At 42.9% G+C, this 22,029-nt stretch overlaps 1 protein-coding gene across 1 annotated transcript in view; it reads right to left on the reverse strand.

The window, feature by feature from the left end:
* The window catches only part of DAB2IP (DAB2 interacting protein), a 527,970-nt gene that overhangs the window by 54,207 nt on the left and 451,734 nt on the right, over window positions 1–22,029 (reverse strand). The window contains 7 exon segments of the mRNA XM_030207557.1: window positions 650–765; window positions 768–830; window positions 917–936; window positions 2,317–2,410; window positions 2,412–2,499; window positions 6,538–6,774; window positions 18,780–18,924. Of these exon segments, the coding sequence (XP_030063417.1) occupies window positions 650–765; window positions 768–830; window positions 917–936; window positions 2,317–2,410; window positions 2,412–2,499; window positions 6,538–6,774; window positions 18,780–18,924 (763 nt within the window).

Genomic DNA, 22,029 nt, shown 5'->3' on the forward strand with positions numbered 1-22,029 from the left:
CCTACCCCAGGCCATGAAGTAGCAATGTCCTCCTTCCAGCGCTGCATCCAAAATGGCTGCGCCCTGCCCTGTGCATCCTGGGATGCGCTGGATGCGGCTTCCTTACCATATAAGGGAAAACTCCCTATATGGTAGGGAAGCCACGCCTAGCACATCCCAAGCTGTATTTGGGCAGGGCACGCCATTTTGGAGGTGGCGCTGGAAGGAGGACCGTGCTACTCCCTCCTCTGTCTCTTTGAAGTACAGGGAAGGTTTAGGAGGTGCCAGACCACCGGGGAGCTGGGAGATGTGGGGATTTCTGTTGGTAGGGGCCTCCAGCCGCTATGTTTGACAGCTCCGGTCTTTTTTTTTTTTTGACAGTCCGGACCTGTCAAACAGCTCCTGCGTGAGGATTGTGCTATTGGTATGCTATTAAGTTTGATCATCAGGGCTTTAATTCCCCGCGCTGTTCTGGTACTAATTTTTCAGTGCTGTTCAGAACAGCGAGGGAAATTTAACCATGGGGCCTTTATGATTATTTGTTTAAAGAAGTTGCAAGTACTCTAGGCACAAAATCTGAAGGTGTAGTTTATAGCCCTAGAGGTAAAACAGATTCACAGAATTTTGGAATTATAGTACGTAGTTTAGACTGAATTTCTGTTTCTCTTACCCAGATAAGTCATTCTCTATCACATCTTCTGCAGCCCGGCAGAAATAGCTGTTGCTAGTATGTGATACTGAAGCACTGTGATCAGCTGTGGACCGAGACCTGCACCTTGCTGGATGTAGTCAGTGCCTGTGTTCACATCCTTCATTATGCGGTGGAGAGGTCCAAGTTTAGCTACAGTACCCTGTAGAAATACAGGCAAAATGTTTAATGTACGAAGGAAAATTATACTAGATACGTTAGGCCCCTTTTTCTGCCTATAGTGTTTACTCATAGAAATTGACTCATAACTATCTAGGACATTTCCCACTTCCTCTTCCACTCTCATCTCCTCTTTCCTTTCTCTGTTCTATCAAAGAAATGGTGTTCTCTTTGCCTTTTGGTTTGGAAATTTTTAGCATTTAAACTGCCCAGCAGGTTTTCCATTGGTTGTTGTACCAAATTAAACTTGAAACTTAGATATCCAGTAGACACCTATACAAACATGCCACCATATTGCCAGTCCCATGCTACATCACAAATATTATTTATTCATGCTGTGAGACCAGCGTTATCCAAGATGAAGCCAAATTATTTGGAATATGAGATCCTGTGGTGTGAAAGGACTCTAACATTAGAGAAGTGGAGATTCTGATCCTGTTCAATTGGTTCTAGATTTTGTTAAACTCCTATTCCAATTGATTCTGCTTCAATTTGAGTATTATATAGTGGACCAACTGAACCAAAATTCATACCTATATAACACAGTCTGCTTCTATTTATCAGTCATGTTTATATATTGTTCGGCTACTTCAACATCCCTGCATTATTTCTGGAGCTTTTGACTCTCTTCAGTGTTAACCCACATAATAAGAGTTTTAGGGGCCCTTTTACTAAGCCACGTAACCGTCTATGCAAGCCCAACACACACCAAAATGGAGGTTTCCGGCAACGAGCTACCGCGTGGCTGTTGCAGTAATTTCATTTTTGGTGCGCGTCTGATAAGCAAGTCCGAAAAATAATTTTTATTTTTTCTGCCGCGCATATCGGATGTGTGCCAAGTGGCATTTGGCGCACGTAGTTCATTACTGCCCGGTTACTGCATGAGACTTTACCGCTATGTTAATGGCTGGCGGTAAGGTCTCAGACCCAAAACAGCAGTGGTGGCAACTTTCATTTTGGGCACCGTCCAGTTTTCCGGCATATAACTTAAAAAGGCATTTTTTTTACAGGTGTGCTGAAAAAAGGATTTTGCGCATGCCCAAAAACACCCGTCTGCTAATACTGCTGGCCATTTTTCAGCATGTCCTTTGTAAAGAGCCCCTTAGCTTTGTAAAATCTAAACACAAAGGCCTTCACACTTCTTTTGTGCCTAGATAACTGCTACCTCACTGCAGGCACCGATCCTGCAATTCTACTTTTTCTTGCACTGTCATTCAGTATAGATTGAAGTTCTTGAAAACTCTCTTGGGCATGACACTTTCAGATTGCCAACATGACCCTATATCACTGCAGTAAGTTCTACTGAGTAAATACGGGATTCTACTGCAGGATATATTATATCATACATCACAGTGTATCACTACCGCACTGATGTGACAAATTTGAAGGGCCATAGGTTTAGCTAATGCCATCTGTTCAATCAGCCCTTCCCAGTGTCACCCTATACCTGAATCAAACTGTGAGATGACCTTCCCAGAGCAGAGAGTGCAGTGTGGACAGTTCTCGGCCTAGATCGATGTAACCTTCAAATCCAGCAGTGTTAGACAGAGTTTCAGGATTGGAAAATCTCAAGTAGGAAACGCTGCATGTTTGTCCACTCATGCCGCCAGGAACTGGTTCATAAAGACATGTACTCTTTCTTACTGCCAAACCTATAGGTAAAGTGAAAAAGCATTGCTGAAACAAACGTCACTATTAATTGTAGTAGCTATGCATATTTTCTGCAGGAAAGCATAACGGCTAGACTGTTTTTCTCTCCAGGTAGACAAGGACTAACATTATTACACATTCTCCATGGCAAAAATATGTTAAGATGTCCTCTCTGATCATCAATTAAACTACAATGACGTGTCCTTTTAATGACAGATTTATATCTTCCTACAGACTAGTTAGGATATAATTTACTGAGTCATCTATCCTTACAGCAGGACTTGATAAACACAGACATTACTTGACTATCTGAAGTGAAACCTAGATATTTCCAAGGCACTGTGCCAATAAGCAGTTGTTTTTCTGTGTTTGGCTAGATAAGTAAAATAAAATATTAGTTATACATCCCGTTCTCTTCTACAGCAGAACAGGAAGACATTAAAGTCATATGCTGCAGTCCCTTGTGGCTGCCAAGACAGTTGGCACAGCCATGATGATTCTTTTAGAACTCTATTGAGACACTTTGGATTCACATCATCACTTGTTTAATAGAAAACCTGGGCAATGCTCCTTTCAAAGGTCTCTGTGACATCTTCTAAATGTAGAGAGAGGTTGTGCTGACAGACAGACAACAAGAGAGGAAAGGCTGAAGCGACTAGGGCTCTTCAGCTTGGAGAAAAGAAGGCTAAGGGGAGATATGGTAGAGGTCTATAAAATAATGATTGGAGTGGAACGGGTAGACGTGAATCGTTCGTTTACATCTTTCCAAAAATACCAGGAATAGCGGCATGCAATGAAGCTAAAAATAGTACATTTAAAATGAATCAGAGAAAATGTTTCTTCACTCAACATTTTAAATACACTCTGGAATTCATTGCCAGAGAATGTGGTAAGGCGGTTAGCTTAGTGGGTTAAAAAACGTCTGGAATGCTTCCTAACGGAAAAGTCCGTAGACCACTATTAAATTGACTTGGGAAAATCCACTGTTTATTCAGGATCTTGCCAGGTATTTGTGACCTGGATTGGCCACTGTTGGAAACAGGATGCTAGGCTTAATGGACCCTTTGGTCTGTCCCAGTTTGGCAATACTTATGTATCCAAACAGGAAAAGTACCAAACCAGGGTCCTTTCAACTCCAATCCCTGAGGGTACCAAATAGGACTGGGTTTCAGGATCCTCACACCAGCATATGCTTTGGATATAGCTGCCCCACATTTGGGCTTGGAATCATATTAATTTGCATATTTTGATTATCCTGAAAGCCAGTTCTGTTTGTGGGTCTGGAGCACAGAAAAGCCAGGAAGGTCATGCCATACAACCTACAGACATCTGAATACACTTGCTGTAAAGCACAGAAAAAGGTCAAGAAGGCCATGCCATACAGCCTACAGACATCCAAAGGCACGATGACTGACAAGACAGACCACAAGCAACATCCTTAAGAGACTTTTTGTGCCTTTGAACCTCCCAAATGCCCATTATTGATTAATAAAGAGAAATGTCAGGGGTAGGCAACTCCGGTCCTCGAGAGCCGCAGGCAGGTTCAGGTTTTCAGGATATCCACAATGAATATGCAGGAAATAGATTTGCATACCATGGAGGCAGTGCTTGCAAATCTATCTCCTGCATATTCATTGTGTATATCCTGAAAACCTGACCTGCCTGCGGCTCTCGAGGACCGGAGTTGCCTACCCCTGTATTAGGCAGTAAGTTTGAAATAAATGCAAGCAGAAACCTAAGGTTTGCAAGGTTTTATTAATTGATCAAGTAGAGTCATTATGAAAACGGCAAAAAATGTCTCTAGCATCTACAAATACATTCTACATAAGACTCTTTGGGTCTCAATCACAGTAAGCAAGTCAGTTCTCCTGTTTCAAGATGCCCCCATTAAATATGCATGTGATTTAGTTGTTTGCTAAGTTACATTTTTTTTACAATGTTCTATTTTCTATTATTATACTATTTTGTATTGTTACGTGTGTAATCCCCCCATATATTGGGGATTAATAAAACTAATGAGACACTCCTCCTTCAGAGTTACTGGAGGGAGGGAGTGGGGTGAGATAAAGGAGAGTGTTTATGGGAAGCTGCTGAGGAAAATGTTTATGGGTTTAGATAGATAGGAGATGTCACATAGGGGTGGAGTTAAGAAGTTATAAAAGTTGTTGTTGTGCAGAGCACATGGTCTTTGATTGCCTCTACTCCTGCCAGGACCTGTGAGGAGAAAGGGTGTCTTGGACAAGCTGAATTAAGAGGAGATTTTTGCCAATAAAAACATTAACTGTACATGTGAGGAGTGCTCTGGGTGGGTAGAAGGGTTAACCCAGCCCAGGAGCAGAACAGGAAAGAGCCTGTTCGGTATCAGAGGTAGCAGCTCAGAGAAGTGCTCCTTGGGAGAGAAGGACAGGCAGGGAGGTCTGTCCTAGTGGAGACAGCTTGCTGCATAAGCACTGCGAGCACAGCCTTGGATTATTCTGCGCAAAAGGATGGGTATCGGACCGGAGGAGCTGTAAATACGTAAATACCAAAGAATTTAGAAATTGACTGCTAAGTTACACCAAGAGTCTTAATCTAGCACTTAAACCTCAACCATTGTGGATACAACTTGAACTGTTTGATATGGCTGGAGTGAAGTGTTTGTTACCAGAAATATGAAATTTAGGTAAACTGCCCAATGCAGCATTCAAGTAAGGTTCATGTTTGTTTCATAAAACCTGGTGTGGAGGAATTTCTTTGGAGTGAGAGTTCATTTGCTCCCAGACTGACAAAGAAAATAAAGAAAGTGTAGTTTAAAACCCTATGGCCTACTGGAGTAAGTCTTGCCCTGGCCTGCGCCCAACTCAGTAAGAAATTACATCTTTTGTAGTGTCCCTGGTTCGGGTGCAGACCTGAATAGCTAGATGGTGCCCCGAAGTTTTGGTGAGACCAGGGTTACATATAGATTGTATACTGTTCGTATTTTTACCTGCTTTTTTAAAATTGTAAACCACTTTAAAACCTTGTTTTTATTAAGCAGTGTATAAAGTATATAAACCAAATCAAAGTATGCCCTGCCCCTTTTGAATGCAAAAGGATCTCATTCATATTTATTGTAGATACCCTGAAATGTGGACCATCTTGCAGCATTGAAGAATCAGAGTTGTGTACCCCTGATCTAGGGTTTTGCTTAACGCTCTGTAGCCTTTGCCTTTCAAAATCTTGGCAATGAAAGGATATTTGGAAAAGAGAATTAAAGGTCAGCTTTAACTAGTGATAATTTCCAAGTAAATACTTATTTTAGATGAGCAATAGAAAAACCACGGGTATAGAGTTTAACTAATCTAGGTCATTATATCCAAATTTTGTACAGAGTACCTAGACAAGAATGGATTCTCTAAGTCTGAACATGCACAATTTCCAAATAAAAGGCTCCTTGAATGTGGAGCCTTTTGTAAAATATGTATAAAAACACTGGAAATACATTTTTAGTTTGCAGCACATACAGTGGCATGAGTGCTAGTGCTACATGTGTGAAAGCAAGATTTTGCAAAGCTAGATGGCCGAGGGGAGCCAATTAAGAAGCCAAGCTACAAAACTCTGAATATCGGATTTTAAATGTGGTTTTAAACACCAGCGTTAAGCACAATTGCCCCCTCAATCACCCCTGCAAAAAATCCAAACAAGAAGTTACCTGAACCACATGACTCTCAGTCAACGTCTAGAATTTGCAATTTATGTGTATTTTGCCCTTACATAACTCTTCAAAACTGTGCATAACATAGTAAATGACGGCAGATAAAGACCTGTACGGTCCATCCAGTCTGCCCAACAAGATAAACTCATTTTACATGGTATGTGATATTTTATATGTATACTGAGTTTGATTTGTCCTTGCCATTCTCAGTGTACAGACCGTAGAAGTATGCTGCCGCTCTACACATGCAAGTACTAGCTTTCTAAAATCACTATAACAATGCTTAGGCATTTACAGGTAAATGGTATGCAAGCTTTCTAAACTGGTTTCCTTAGTTTCTCCTGAAAGTCTTCGAAAGGACACTTACTTGGCAAAGTTAGCTAGGTTTTGTGTGACCTTGGCAATAAGAGTCAAAGTGCGTGCAGTTCGGTCATCCGGGTACTCTTGAAGAAGATTAAAGAGAGAAGGGGACATGATGGCTGGACAGAGGAAACGGAGAAATAAAGAGGCACTGATCAATCTTTCACTTATATCTGGACGCCCTCGGTTGCTGCATTCTTGTCTCCAAGAGGCAAAAACCTCTTTTAGCTCCCGGGGGAAGACACTGCAAAACAAATGGTTTGTAAATTAAGATGCAGTCTTTTGACCAAGAAAGTTCCAAAATGTTGCACCATAATGTATTTGTTACATCTAACATTGATTTCATATACCCAACCATCAGGTTAGTTTTCTTGAATACATTTCAAGGTGTTACTAGCCGACTTCTCTTAGTACATAAATATTTAATGGGCTGTTGAACTACTCAGATCCTTTCCTAGTTTTTTGTTTTGCTTGATTTGCTATATCTGTCTATTTATCTATACAAATATATTTTGGTTGGGTGGAAATGTTCCACTAATGGCTTCAACCAGTTTAATCATTGTATTGATATAAAACATTCTTTTTTCCTTTACTGAATGATCTCTGGATTCCACTGTATTAGGCATTTTTCCATTGTAAAAAAATTTTCATTATTGATTTGTTTGTATATTGAATTACATTGCGGGATTCTAGGGACACATACACAGACGCAAACAGAAGTCTAGAATACTTTCAAAATTCTCTGATAAACATTATAAATTATTCTAACAAGCACATATTGGTTGAATAACCCCCTCCCCTGGCCAGCTTTTGCTTAGTCTGCACCAAGTAGGTGTGTGTGTGGGGGGGGGGGGGGGTGCTGTTATCTCATGACACTTTACCAATAGGAATGTAATCTCTTAAAGGAGAATTCCCTTTACTCAGGGCCAGATGCACTAAACTTAACGAGCCAGCAACGTGGTTTTTAAACTGGTTCTAGCCAGTTTAGTGTGCAAGTAGTAAACCGGGACATGCATAAAAGGGTTCTCCGAGCCATTTTTCTGTTACAGTAGCAGCTAATGAAAACGGAATGCAAATGAGCTAATTACTATTATAATGTGAATGTGATGCACTACTGTTTCCGACCCCATGCACAAAAGCAGTCCCTACCTTTACTGTGGAAATTTTAACGGGAGGTGTGGACCTGCCGGTTCTTATTATCGCAAGTAGGAGAAAGGGAGAAACGAGGCAGGGAAGATGGAGCACAAAAAAAAGTATACCAGCTTATACGCAGCTTCTTTGCATGGATGAAAGTCGTGCCATATGTTTCTTTTTCAAATGACATTTTACTGGCAAGAAATTGGGGGGGGGGGGGGCAGTACCGAAATGTAACACATAAAAGTAATGGTGGCTTACCAAAAATGCAAGGAAGACAAGGGTCATCAAAGCGTTTGGTTCCACCCCCACCTGTTCCTGCTGCTTCCTTCCATTGGCCGGCTGACATCCTAAAAAGCCTATCTCCCTGGAGATGGACTCTCATTGGCTGGCTGCTGTCTGAACTCCTCCCTGCAGGGCTTTCCTGATGACATCACTTTAGAGCTGTGAACTGATTGGATCCGAACTTCCTGGTGTCCCCTTCCACAGAGAGGGGCTAAACCAATTGGACAGCATCAGCCTGAGATGTCCCGCCCACTCATTACTGGAGGGGGACACCAGGAAGTTCGGATCCAATCAGTTCACAGCTCTAAAGGGATATCATCAGGGAATTCCTACAGGGAGGAGGGGTTGGGACAGCAGCCAGCCAATGAGAGTCCATCTTCAGGGAGATGGGCGTTCTAGGATGTCAGCCAGCCAATAGAAGGAAGCAGCAGGAACAGCTGGGGGTGGAACCATGCCCTGATGCTGCTGATTCTTCACAGAAGAGCGGAGAGCATCAGAGAGGTTTTTTCTCACTTTTTCCCAGCAGCGGGAGGCAGGGAGCTGCAATACAGGTATGCCCATCCAAAAAAAAAAAGGGTAAATCTATTGCTATCATACACACAGCTTGTCTGCGTGTATGACAGCTGTCTGTAGCATGCACAGAGCAGCCACGCATAGCGATTGACTGTTCTGCGCATGCTCAGCTCACTGACTTGATTCCCCCATATCGCATGCAAATGAGCTGGGTCACAAAAGCAACGAGAAGCTCATTTGCATGCGATTTTCTTTGTGAATCCCTCTGTGCTTCTAAATCGGTCAATTTTTACTGATTTGGAAACGCAGACGGATCCTTAACGGGACCTTTGTGCATCTGGCTCTCAGCCTGCACTCATGGATTTATATTCCACTACTACTGTCGTACCAGGTAAGTACTGTTTAGGCACCCATCATGCAGATGCACTAGATGCAGGTATGATCTGCCACCAAGAGCTTCTATTAAGGTGGGAGAAAAAGGTGAAATGAAGATAAGCATCAGCTGCAAGGATGACATTTTATAGTAAGCTGTCATGGGCAGAAAGTGCCTCTTTTACGTGCACTACATCATGTAGTACTACACTAATATTTAATAGAAGCAGAAGCAGCACAAAAGGACTGGGGGACTTAGGGAAACCAATGGACTGATAATGTTTTTAAAAATGGCTGCATCATATGAAAAATTAATAGTGCAAAAAGAATTTTATTTTTCAAAATATTTTTGCTTTATGACCAGTCAGCAGTCACTCCCTGTTCTAAAGTGTTAGGTACAGTGAACTGAATTCTATAAATGGCACCTAAAAAATCAGAGCTGAAAAAAAACAGTGATAAGTGCTATTCTATAAATGACACTTAAAATAGGGCACTGTTTATAGAATAGTGCTTAGTGCAAGGAACCACAATTAGATTTAGGCACGACCATTTACACCAAAGAAACCTTGGTGTAAATCCCCATGCTTAAATTAGGTGCAGATCCCCTTTATTCTATAACAATGCATGCATAGGCGCCGACTCCGTGGGTGCTGTGGGTGCTCGAGCACCCCCAATATTTTATGGACCGGAAGTTCCCTTCCAGCCCAGCCAGAATTTTAAACCTACTACTACCCTCCGAGTTCCAAGGCCACCCCCCTCCCTCCATCCGTCCGAATTTTAAAAGCCCTCTTCTTACCTCACGTCAGTGAAAAGCATGCACTGCAGTCTCTTCGGTGCTTCAGCTTTCCCTTCTGTCTCTTGGCTCTGGTCCCGCCCTCATTTCCTGTTTCCGCAAGGGAAGGCTGAAGCGCCGACGAGCCTGCAGTGCACGCTTTTCACTGACGCGAGGTAAGAAGAGGGCTTTTAAAATTCGGACGGACGGAGGGAGGGGGCCTTGGAACTCGGACGGACGGAGGGAGGGAGGCAGGCCTTGGAACTCGGAGGGAGGGGGGCCCTGGAACTCGAAAGGAGAGAGAGAGGGGGGAGGGAAAGGAGAGAGAGAGAGAGAGGGAGGGCAGGCGGGAGGGACTGGAACTCTGAGGGAGGGAGAGAGGGGGCTGGAACGCAGGGGGAGGAGGGCGGGGAATGCACCACCTGTAAAAAAAAATTTCAGCACCCCCAATCATTTTGAAAAGTTGGCTCCTATGAATGCATGTAAATTAAAGGAATGCCCTGATCTGCCCATTGCCACATCTCTTTTTTGAACCTGCACATAAAATTTATTCCTGTAAATTTTAATTAAATCCAATTAGCAATGCACTGATAATTGCTTGTTCAGATCTCAATTATTGGTGCTATTTGGCTCATTATTCAATTAAATTGTGTGTGCAAATTGGGCGCCTTCCCCCAATTTGCATGTGGAATTTTTAGTAGTTTTTATAGAATTCAGGGGAGTATGTCATTATGATAGATTTTTTAATTTTTTTTGTTACATTTGTACCCCGCGCTTTCCCACTCATGGCAGGCTCAATGCGGCTTACATGGGGCAATGAAGGGTTAAGTGACTTGCCCAGAGTCACAAGGAGCTGCCTGTGCCTGAAGTGGAACTGAACTCAGTTCCTCAGATCCCCAGGACCAAAGTCCACCACCCTAACCACTAGGCCACTCCTCCGCTTATCAAATTAAGGTATTATCGGGCCATTTTGTTCTCTGAAGTTATGTTCCTTCAGGCAAAGTTTGAATATGGAGAAGAGTAAGATATGACCTAACTAAAGAGGACAGCGTTTGAACATAAAAGTGCTGAGCTGGGTCAGATCAATGGTCTATCTGCTAAGGAAAACTATGCACTGGTAACAATGGTTGATCAGACACCTCATGGAATTTTCAAATAGGGTTACTATGACGTAATTAGATGTCATTATATTAATTTATTACATTAACTTATATTCCTTATGGCATCCTGTCCATTCCCCACAGCATCGAAATCTTGTATGCAGTGGAACGGCATTTCACCTATTTTTTTTTATTTCTCAGTTGCTCATATGGAATGAATGCTGTCCTAAACCTAAGTTTCAGGATGCTACAAATGAGTACAGGAGGAGTAATAAATGCATTGCTTTTTTTGTGCAGTCCGGCTCACCTGCCTGCTCCCTTCCGTTCGTGCACCCGGCCGTGCTCCCTGCGTTGCAAAATTTTTGTTTACCCAAAGTCGCGGCGAACCGGCAGTGAAAGCAGCAGGCAGGCTCGCCTCCTCGTCACTCGCTTCACTTCCCTCTCAGCGCATCCTGCCCTCATCTGATGTAATTTCCTCTCCACAAGGGTGGGACGCGCTGAGAGGAAAGGGAACCGAAGCAAGCGATGAGGAGGCGAGCCTGCCTGATTGCTGCTGCTTTCTCTGCCAGTTCGCTGCAACTTCGATAAAAGTTTAGCGACATAGGGAGCACAGCCAGGTGCACGAATGGAAGGGAGTGGGCAGGTGAGGGCGGGCAGGTGGGGCTGGGGTTTGAATGATCTTGGGGGCAAGTGGAGGCTGGGGAGAGTTAGTGGACATGGAGGGGAGGGGAATCGCTGGGAGGGGAGGGGAAGGAAGGGAGGGGAATCGCTGGACATGGAGTGGAGGGGAGGGGAGAGGAGAATCATTCTGGACATGGATTGGATGGGAGGACAGGGGAGAGAGGAGAATCATTCTGGACATGGATTGGATGGGATGGGAGGGCAGGGGAGAGAGGAGAATTGCTGGACATAGATGGTAATGGAAGGCAGGGAAGAGAGAATTGCTGGACATGGATAGGAGGGGAGGGCAGGGGAGAGGGGCGACATGCTGGACATGGATGGGAGGGGAGGGCAGGGGAGAGAGGAGACATGCTGGACATGGATGGGAGGGGAGGGCAGGGGAGAGAGGAGACATACTGGACATGGATGGGAGCAGGGCCAGTCTTAGGCAGAGGCGGCCAAGTCGGCCGCATAGGGCCCCGCGTGGCGCACCTGAACTCTGCCTCACTCCGACCGACCCCCGCTCGGACGACCGCATCATGATGCTCCGTTCCCGCCACGTTGCGGCATGGTGCCCACCCCCCGCTGAGCCCGCCGTCAACAGCCTCCCTGGACCCCGACAGTTGCACCGACAGACAGTTGCAGCACCAGCGTGATGGCCCCGGTTCCCAACAGAGAGTTGCTGATGGCTCACCCCAGTGTTTCACTTCCCGCTCAATGTCCCGCCTTCTGATGAGGTATTTTCTGTTTGGCGGGCGGGAGTCACTGAGCGGGAAAGCTGCCTGGAGCCTGGTTGGAGGTGAGCCGGTGTGCGAGTGAGTGCGACTTAAAAATAAAGGCAGTCAAGTGGAGCTCGAGCTGGAGCAAGTTTGTGCCACTGCCATTCAAAGGCAAGCCAGGTATGATGATAGCTTTTCTTATAAGGAAGAAGGAAGTTTCAAACCCCTTTTGTGCCATTTTAAAGGTAAATACTATTGCAGTAGTCTATTATTCTCCCATCAGTGATTAAGTCAAAATTCAGTGTTTTATGAAGGGCAGTGACAGGAAAAGATCAAGAGGTTAGCTAAAGTGGTGCATGTATGTGAGGGGTGGGGACAGGGGCAAGTGGAGAGGGCTAGTAGTGTCAGACTTTACTGTTAATTTGCCCAAAGTTATTGAAAACCTAAAGAATCCCAAGTGGGCAGACTAAAAATTGTCCATCTAAAGGTACTTATCTTGCTACGCTGGCCAGATCATGTGTATTTAGAAGAATTTGAGTTTCCAAAGCAAATAGCATTGTAGCTTCAAGAAAGAGGGGCATTTCTCTAAGCATGTTCAGCTTAGGAGAGGAAAAGAGCACATATAAAATCCATTTCCAAGGAACCTTTTTAAATTAAAAAATAGGGGAATTTGAAAGTACTGGATCTTTTCTTAGTATTTTTCCTTTATTCTCCTTTGTTATGAGAATTAGAACTACTAATTGTAGTGGACTTGAACTGAATTTCTGGGGGGGGGGGGGGTTAATGATAGCATTGTGCTTATTATTTCAATCAGTTTTTCTGTACAAGTTTAGCTTCATTTGTCTTTATTTGAAATTTCATAAATAAAAAGTTTTCTAAAATGGAATAATCTTATCAATGGGGTGGAGCTAGGGTGGGGCGGGGCTAGGGTGGGGGTGGGGCTAGGGTAGGGAGGGGCTAGGATGGGGCCCCACCAAATTGGTCTGCACAGGGCCCCGCACTTGCTAAGACCGGCCCTGGATGGGAGGGGAGGACAGCGAAGAGAGATTCGCTGGACATGGATGGAAGGGGAGGGCAGGGGAGAGAAGAGAATTGTTGGACATGGATGAGAGGGGAGGGAAGGGGAGAGAGGAGAATCGCTGGACATGATGGCAGGGGAGGACAGGGGATAGAGGAGAATCGCTGGACATGGGAGGGGAGGGCAGGGGAGAGAGGAGACATGCTGGACATGGATGGAGGGGAGGGAAGACAGGAAGGAAATGCACATGGATGGGAGGGGAGGGCAGGGGAGAGAGGAGAAATGCTGGAAATGGATGGAGAGGAGAGCAGGAGATAGAGGAGAATTGCTGGACATGGATGGATGGAGGGGTTGGTGGGGAGAGAGGAGAAATGCTGGACTTGGATGGAGGAGAGGGGAGAAAGAATTATTGCTTTATATGGATACAGGGGAGGGAAGAGAGAGGAGAAATGGTGGACATGGATGGAGGGAAGGAGAGAGGAGAAGTGCTGGACCTGGATGGAGGGGAGGAAAGAAAAAAGAAGATGCACATGGATGGAGACGAGGGAAAGGGAAGAGGAGAAAAAACTGCACATGGATGGAAAAAATAGGCAAAAGCTGGATCCACATTATACCTCCTCCAGTCAATTCCACAGCCCAGCTTTTACTTATGGATGTAGGGCAAAAAATGAAAAAGAAAGGAGGAAAGTAAAGAAATAAATGGAAAGGAAGCCCTGGAAACAGAGTTAAGAGAACAGATAGAGAGCAGCAGAATCAGAGACTGGGACCAATATGATAGAAAAACAAAGTCACCAGACAACAAAGGTAGAAAAATCACTTTATTTTCATTTTAGTGTTTGGAATATGTCCAATTTGAGAATTTACATCTGCTGTCTTATTTTGCACTGGGTATACTGGAGCTGTAACAGCTTACAGAAATTATTTATAATGAAAAAAATCACAAGTTATTTTTTTCTATTATACTAGTATAATATTTTCAATGATGTCTGTTTATATGCACCATGGCTGGTATAAGGGGTGTGGCTAATGCGGGTGTGGCTATCATAGGGCGGGGCCATATGTGGTGACTCGCCCGTAATGAGTACCAGCACCTTTTTTTCTACAAAAAAAGCAATGAATAAATGTAAAACAGCTTCAGTACTTTGATGAGCCTTTAACAGCATAATGAATTTAACCATAATCTCTGCCTTCAACAGTACCACCATTAAGCAAAATGGCTCAATCAATCAATGTCAACTGGATTGTATAATAAAATCTATTGTACAGTGAAAAGTGGAAAATTAACCTGAGTTGGATTGCAGAACTAACTTACTATTGATTCCTGAAATATCCACAGTTAGAAATCTAAGTAAAAGATATTTTCCCTTTAAACTGGAATACAGTCAGGACTAGATGTGTAGTTGCTTCAAACAGCACGCTCTGAATTTATGAGATAGTATAACACATGGTTATGCACAGCACTTCACTATAGCAGACTAGAAGTATATTAGATAATAAAGGATTAATTGTACAATGAGGTATATAACTCCTACAATGAGCTTTCATGCATTTCAGTTCCAGTTTTGCTGTAACTTTCCAGATATCCAAATTATCTCATAACGATTTCAGTTACAGTAATATTTCTGTGCTATTGGGTAAGTACTTAAAGGTTATTTTAAGGGGGGCCAAAGAAAACCCAGCACGGTGGCAACTCGAACTGTAAAACCATATTAGCATTTTGACAGGCTTTTTTTTACAAGATAATGCGTAATTGATAGTAACCTAGTAACTGGCATCCATTAATCACCAGGAGGACTCAGTAACTATGGACACTACTGTTTATTACCTACTAGTAAAAAAGGCCCGTTTCTGACACAAATGAAACGGGTGCTAGCAAGGTTTTCCTCGGAGTGTGTATGTTTGAGAGAGTGTATGTGAGAGTGACTGTGTGTGTGAGAGAAAGTGAATGTGCGAGTGTGTGAGAGAGAGAGAGAGTGAGTCTGGGTGCGAGTGTGTCTATGAGAATGAGAGTGTGTGCAAGTGCGTATGTGAGACACAGTGTGAGAGAGAGAGACAGAGTGTGTTTCACACAGATACAGTGTGTGCGAGAGAGAGAGAGTGTGTGTGTGAGACACAGACTCTCTGTGAGACTGAGTGTATGAGACCAAGAGAGTGTGTGAGTGACTGTGTGACACATAGAGAGTGAATGTGATACAGTGTGAGACATAGAGTGTGAGAGACAGTGTGTGAGAGAGAGAGAGAGAGTATGAGAGAGAGATTGTGTGTGTGACAGGGATACCTCACCCCCCCCCTCTCTGGTGTCAGGCCCCCCTCCCTCCCTCTCTCTGGTGTCAGCCCCCCCTCTCTGGTGTCTGAGCATTACTGTGCAGGTCACTGAGCTCTGGCTGTGCTTCAAGGAACTGAACAATCCTATTTAATAGAATGCACCTCCAACATTCTGAAGCCGAGAAACCTTGTGTGGTTGGTCACTTCTGCTTGTGACGAACCTGGAAGTACGTGATGTCAATTCAGGAGATGGATACAGAGAGCAGGAATGCCTCAGCCATGCAGTCAGCTTCAGAATGTTGGAGATGCGTTTTATTATATAGGAGGATTAACTTATAACTCATTTCTCAATTGTTTGTTCCTTCTGATGGTGTTCTGAATCAGACTTTTCAATATCTGAGTAGAGTCGTGATCACATGATGTCATGACTACAAATACATTTAACTCTAGGTCTGGGCATCCATCTCACAGAGACGTCTAAATTGGTATAATCGAAACCCGATATTGGACGTCTTTCTCAGAAGTCCATTGCAAGGACGTCCAAATCTCAAGGGGGTGTATCAGAGGCGTGGTTGAGGTGGGACTTGGGCGTTCCTAAGACTTGGACGTCTTTGAGCCATAATGGAAAAAAGGAAAGACATCTAGGACTAAAACTTAGATATTTTCACCCAGACCTGTTTTTATTACAAATAAGGCACAAGAAGGTGCCCGAAATGACCTGATGACCACTGGAGGGAATCAGGGATGACCTCCTGTTACTTCTCCAGTGGTCACTAACCCCCTCCCACCCTCAAAAAACATGATTAAAAATATTACTTGCCAGCCTCAGATGTCATACTCAGGTCCATGACAGCGTATGCAGGTCCCTGGAGTAGTTTAGTAGTAGGTACAGTGCACTTCAGACAGGTGGACCCAGGTCCACCCCCCCCCCCCCCCCACCTGTTACATTTGTGGAGGAAACAGCGAACACTCCAAAACCCACCAGAAACCCTCTGTACCCACATATAGTTGCCCCCTTCACCCGTAAGGGCTATGGTAGTGTTGTACAGTTGGGGGTAGTGGGTTTTGGGGGGGCTCAACACACAAGGTAAGGGAGCTGTGTACCTGGGAGCAGTTTATGAAGTCCACTGCAGTGCCCCCTAGGGTGCCCGATTGCTGTCCTGCCATGTCAGGGAGACCAGTGTACTAAAAATGCTGACTCCTCCCACGTTCAAATGGCTTGAATTTGGACGTTTTAGACTTGGACGTCTTTGGTTTTGAAAATGGCCGAAAATCAAAGACTTCCAAATCCAAGGACATCCAAGGTATTTTCAAACACAAAGATGGACATCCATCTTTTTTCGAAAATGACCTTTTCCCCGCCTCCGAATCTGGATGTTCTACAAAGACATCCAAATTCCAACTTAGAAATTTCTTTCGAAAATGCCCCTCCATGTAAGTTTGTAAGTCTAAGTGCTTTGAAAATACACCTCTATGTAACTTTGTAAGTTTATGTGTTTTGAAAATTAGCACCTATGTGCAACACAATTTTAGTATTACATAAATCTTATACGTTAGGAAGTATTTATAGTAGAACTAAATCTGTATTAGCTCCTCCTTTGGCCACACTCCTATTGGTGCCATTTTGGGGATTTTAGATGAATTCTGCTGTGAGGACGAGTTGTCCTCAGGTGAGTCACCTTCAAAGGGGCAAACCTAAGGGGACCAGTGAGTGTGAAACTCTTGTAGTTAAATGTGGAATCTTGGGTGAGTTAGGCTTTTGTTATAGTAGGTTTTTAAGTACATTAATTATGTACAATATTTAGAGCAACCTTGACTTTTTTTTCTTTCTAGTCAGGGGATAAATTAAGGCATGGTTCCATATAATTATTTTTAAATTGATGCCTTCACTTTTATTGTTTTATTATTACATATTTTATTGATGTGTTAGGATGCATTTGATTATTTTATTTACGTGATCTAAACTGGTCTGGGTTGAAGTTGTTTCAAGGAAGGCAGTATAAAAATATAGCATAACAAAATAATCTAACAGAGATCTCTGAACAGTTCAAAATCGAGTTAAGATGGATTTTAGACAACTTCAAATTGCTGGGAAAATCTAAAATGAATCGGAAAAAAATATGATTAAATCTGTTCTTAGTTTCCAACTGTCTGAAGCTAGTAGTAATGGGTGAAAAAGTAGGTGGTTGACTCAACTCTGTCAGCCTGGATTTTTATATTTGAGCAACCAAGGAGGTTGCCTCTAGGGATGACACTGTTTGTCAGTGACCAATCACTCATTTTTCCCACATCACAAAAGAAATATCTTGGTGAACCCTCCTGGACAGTATATTCATGGCTGTACTGGAGAGATCAGATTTGGTATTCCTTTCTCTAGAGCCATTTTTTGAATGTGTGATTGCTCCATCACACTTACACATGAGATACCACTGTCAGAAACAAAGCTCCCAAAGATTTAACAGAAAAAATAACTTACACAGCTAATAATAAAACCAAATATTTGTTAAAGAGTCATAAATCTTTAGACTGTAGTACAATCCAGTGACATTAAGGGCAAATGATAGAAATTATGGGGTGTATTTTCTGCAGTCCCATATTACCACAGTGGGCAGAGTAGAGGGGAAGAGTTCATACACATATGGAGACTAACTATACACCACTCTCTACCTGAACTAGCTTACTATACACAATATAACTTAGACCAATTCCTTATACCTTGTTTAGTTGTACAAAGAATTTGCCTTGAGTTTGGCCACCCATCTATTTATCCCAAATGACTCTGTACTACCTATCTTGTCCCCATCTCTATTTCTGCACTTGGCCCCTTGGCTACATGGTAAGCTATATTGCAGAAAAGTATTAGAATATATCTATGTTATTTGAATATTCTAATGCATGTTAGATGGGGTTAGACTGTTTCCTAAAGGACAAGTCCATAAACCACTACTAAATGGACTTGGGAAAAATCCACAATTCCAGGAATAACATGTATAGAATGTTTGTATGTTTGGGAAGCTTGCCAGGTGCCCTTGGCCTGGATTGGCCGCTGTCGTGGACAGGATGCTGGGCTCGATGGACCCTTGGTCTTTTCCCAGTGTGCCATTACTTATGTACTTATGCTTATTAGATGTTTCATCGTATTATATCTCCGTTATTTGAATTTCAGTGCTGTTAAATGCGTATATTTTTTCATCCTGTTTCATGGGTTTTAATTTGCTGTTGTCAAGTGTACCTCATTTATTGTATTTATGTTCATACTTGGTCATTTTACTATTCATATGCTGTTAACAAAATTGTAAGTTTTATGTTAAACTGTACCTGCTGTACACCACCACCGGGTGAATTTCTTCAGAAGGGTGGATAATAAATCCCAATAAATAAGTAAATAAATAAATAAATATGTATACTGACCAGTAAGAGTTGATGATTTTACAAAAGGCCAGTTCACAGCACATTTTCAGATTACTCTGATGTTCCAGAAGGTCAGAGGTTGAACATTTACTTGGATCCACTTCACAGTTTTCATCTGATTCATACAAAGCCTTGATGAATTCGCCTATGGAAATAAATGCACCACGTGTCATAGGTTTAAAAACCCTAAAACTCTTTGGCTTATAATACTAATCCCTCTAGACAGTTAGCCCTATTATTTTCCGGGCCCATCAGGGTTTTAACTACCAGCAAACACACTTCTGGGAAACCTTGCTCACATAAGATCAATCATTTATGTCCATTCCAAAGCAAAGCGAGACTGTAGTTTCTGTTTCCTGTTACTCACATTCTACCCATTTTAAATGTTTTCATTTCATTTTTCTTTCAGTTATCCATTGATGTTTGTTTAATATGTGATGTCTTATCAAGACTATTTGATTATAGAAGAAAAACATGTACTTGAGTTCCGGAGGCTACCTGCTGTTTTTCAGCCCTTCGGCCTTTCAGGCCACAGCTCACCAAAACCTGTTATTACATTATGACATTAAGATTAATGGTTTTCTAATAAAACATATGAATTATTACCCTTCCTGAAATACCCTGTAACTATCTCATTTTTCCCTGTCCTCTACAAAGATCTGCATATTACCTGGCTGGAAGGTATACATTAGCACATTACATCTTTCTGTTTATCTTGGGCCCATTGTTTTCTGTTTTTAAAGGTAATATTTAATTATTTTGCCTTTAGCACTACCCATTAACGAGCAACAAATATTCCTGTCTCTTTCTGGTATTTGTTTGATTGCTTTCTCCTGCTATTTTGTTCCTCTGTGTTGCTAGAGCTTGGCAGTTTAGTTCAATAGGAAATTGTTGTAATCACCAGGAACATCATGGATGCCTGGTAATGACTCCTTTGTTCCTTTAAATTACTTCTTTCACTGGTCACTTGTACTGCCTTGGGCAAATACTCTCTGGTTTTCCTGTTTTTTATTCTTTAGTTTTGCTTTCATCCCAATCAAAAGAGTGAGGACACCAGCAGAGCTAGGTTTTGGATTTGGGCATTCATACAGGAGCTGGGGAGGAGGAAGGGATCCAGGGACTATATTATGTTGGGATGAGAGTAAGGACTCAGGGCCATGCAGGTGTCCCTTTGAAGGAGCACCTACACATGATCCTAAAAGCAAGCAGAAGCAGGATCTTCTTTGACCTAGGTATTTGCTACCTTCAAAATGTAGCACCCTAGGCAGGTATTTAGAATGCCTATATCCAACCTAATATAATTAGGTTAGAAGAACTGAAAAATTCCAGATGAGTAGATATTGTTATCCCTTTAGGAATATGTTATTAAGTAATATATCAGGCATAAATACCCTTCACTTTTGGGATGTCCCTTTCTTCGCACAGTTTTAATGTTAAACTGTTGGCCAAGAATTTGACTTCTGTACATTATGCTGGGGGGGGGGGGGGTGGGGGGGGGAATGTGCAAGCCAAAAATTAAGCAAATAAAAAAATAATGCCAAATAGTGCCATAGAGCCTTACTCACTTCTTATATGTAGCACTTTCAGGCCAAAGCCATGCAGCAAATTTTGCAGAACTTTTTTGTGAATATTTTCCCTCTCCTTATTGACGTTGCAGAAAATTAAATCTTTGTGCAAACACCATACCATTTCAAAACTGGGCTATTTGTGTTAGCTATTCTTGCCGAAAACCTAACTGTGCGCCATGGCCTTCTAAATAATATTACTGAACATGTTGGTTAGGAAAAAAACAAACAAACATACTCAAATTCAATCATACTAATAACTGCCCAGTGGCTAGAGAAAACTGATGGACTATGTACTTCTGTTACTCTGCCACAAACTATTACATACATATTTTCTAATAGGGTTTGTTTTTCTAATTTTAATTGTAGCATAAATAATGAACTTTCATACTATAAGTATGCAGCATTTACATCTGTAATAGATGAGTTTTCCCATCATCCAGGGACAATGAATAGTAAAGCGAAGATACTTACCTGTAGCAGGTATTCTCCGAGGACAGCAGGCTGATTGTCCTCACATGTGGGTCGACGTCCATGTTGGCCCAGGAATCGGCATTTTGCAAGCAAAATATAAACAAAGTTTTGCCAGAGGGGAGGTGGGTGGTGGGTGGATCAGCCTGCTGTCTTCGGAGAATACCTGCTACAGGTTAAGTATCTTCGCTTTCTCCGAGGACAAGCAGGCTGCTTGTTCTCACATGTGGGGTATCCCTTGCAACCAGGCTCACTCAAAACAATGAACATTGGTCAACTGGACCTCGCAACGGTGAGGACATAACATAGATTGACCTGAAACCATAAACAACTAGCTGGGAGTGCAGCCTGGAACAGAACAAAAATGGGTCTAGGGGGGTGGAGTTGGATTCTAAACCCCGAACAGATTCTGCAGCACTGACTGCCCAAACTGACTGTCGCGTCGGGTATCCTGCTGAAGGCAGTAGCGAGATGTGAATCTCTTCAATGGAGGCTGACTTTAAGTGAGCCACTGACGCAGCCATGGCTCTAACATTATGAGCCGTGACATGGCCCTCTAGAGTCAGCCCAGCTTGGGTATAAGTGAAGGAAATGCAATCTGCTAGCCAATTGGAGATTGTGCGTTTTCCGATGGTGACTCCCCTCCTGTTGGGATCGAAAGAAACAAACAACTGGGTGGACTGTCTGAAGGGCTTTGTCCGCTCCACGTAAAAGGCCAATGCTCTCTTGCAGTCCAAGGTATGCAAACTGCTTTCGCAAGGGTGGGTAGGAGGACGGGGAAAGAATGTTGCAAGGCGATTGACTGGTTCAGATGGAACTCAGGGTGCTTGCGGAGGACTACTCTGTTGTGATGGAACTTGATATAAGGTGCATGCACTGCCAGGGCCTGAAGTTCACTGCCTCTATGAGATGAAGTAACAGCTACCAAAAAAACGACCTTCCAGGTCAAGTACTTCAGATGGCAGGAATTCAGTGGCTCAAAAGGAGCTTTCATCAGCTGGGTGAGAACGAAATTGAGATCCCATGACACTGGTGGAAGTTTGACTGGGGGCTTTGACAAAAGCAAACCTCTCATGAAGCGAACAACTAAAGGCTGTCCAGAGATAGACTTACCCTTTACACGCCGATGATAAGCATTAATTGCACTGAGGTGAACCCTTACGGAGTTGGTCTTGAGACCAGACTCTGACAAGTGTAGAAGGTATTCAAGCAGG

Source organism: Microcaecilia unicolor, chromosome 6 (assembly GCF_901765095.1).
Source record: "Microcaecilia unicolor chromosome 6, aMicUni1.1, whole genome shotgun sequence".
NCBI classification, from domain to species: Eukaryota; Metazoa; Chordata; class Amphibia; order Gymnophiona; family Siphonopidae; genus Microcaecilia; species Microcaecilia unicolor.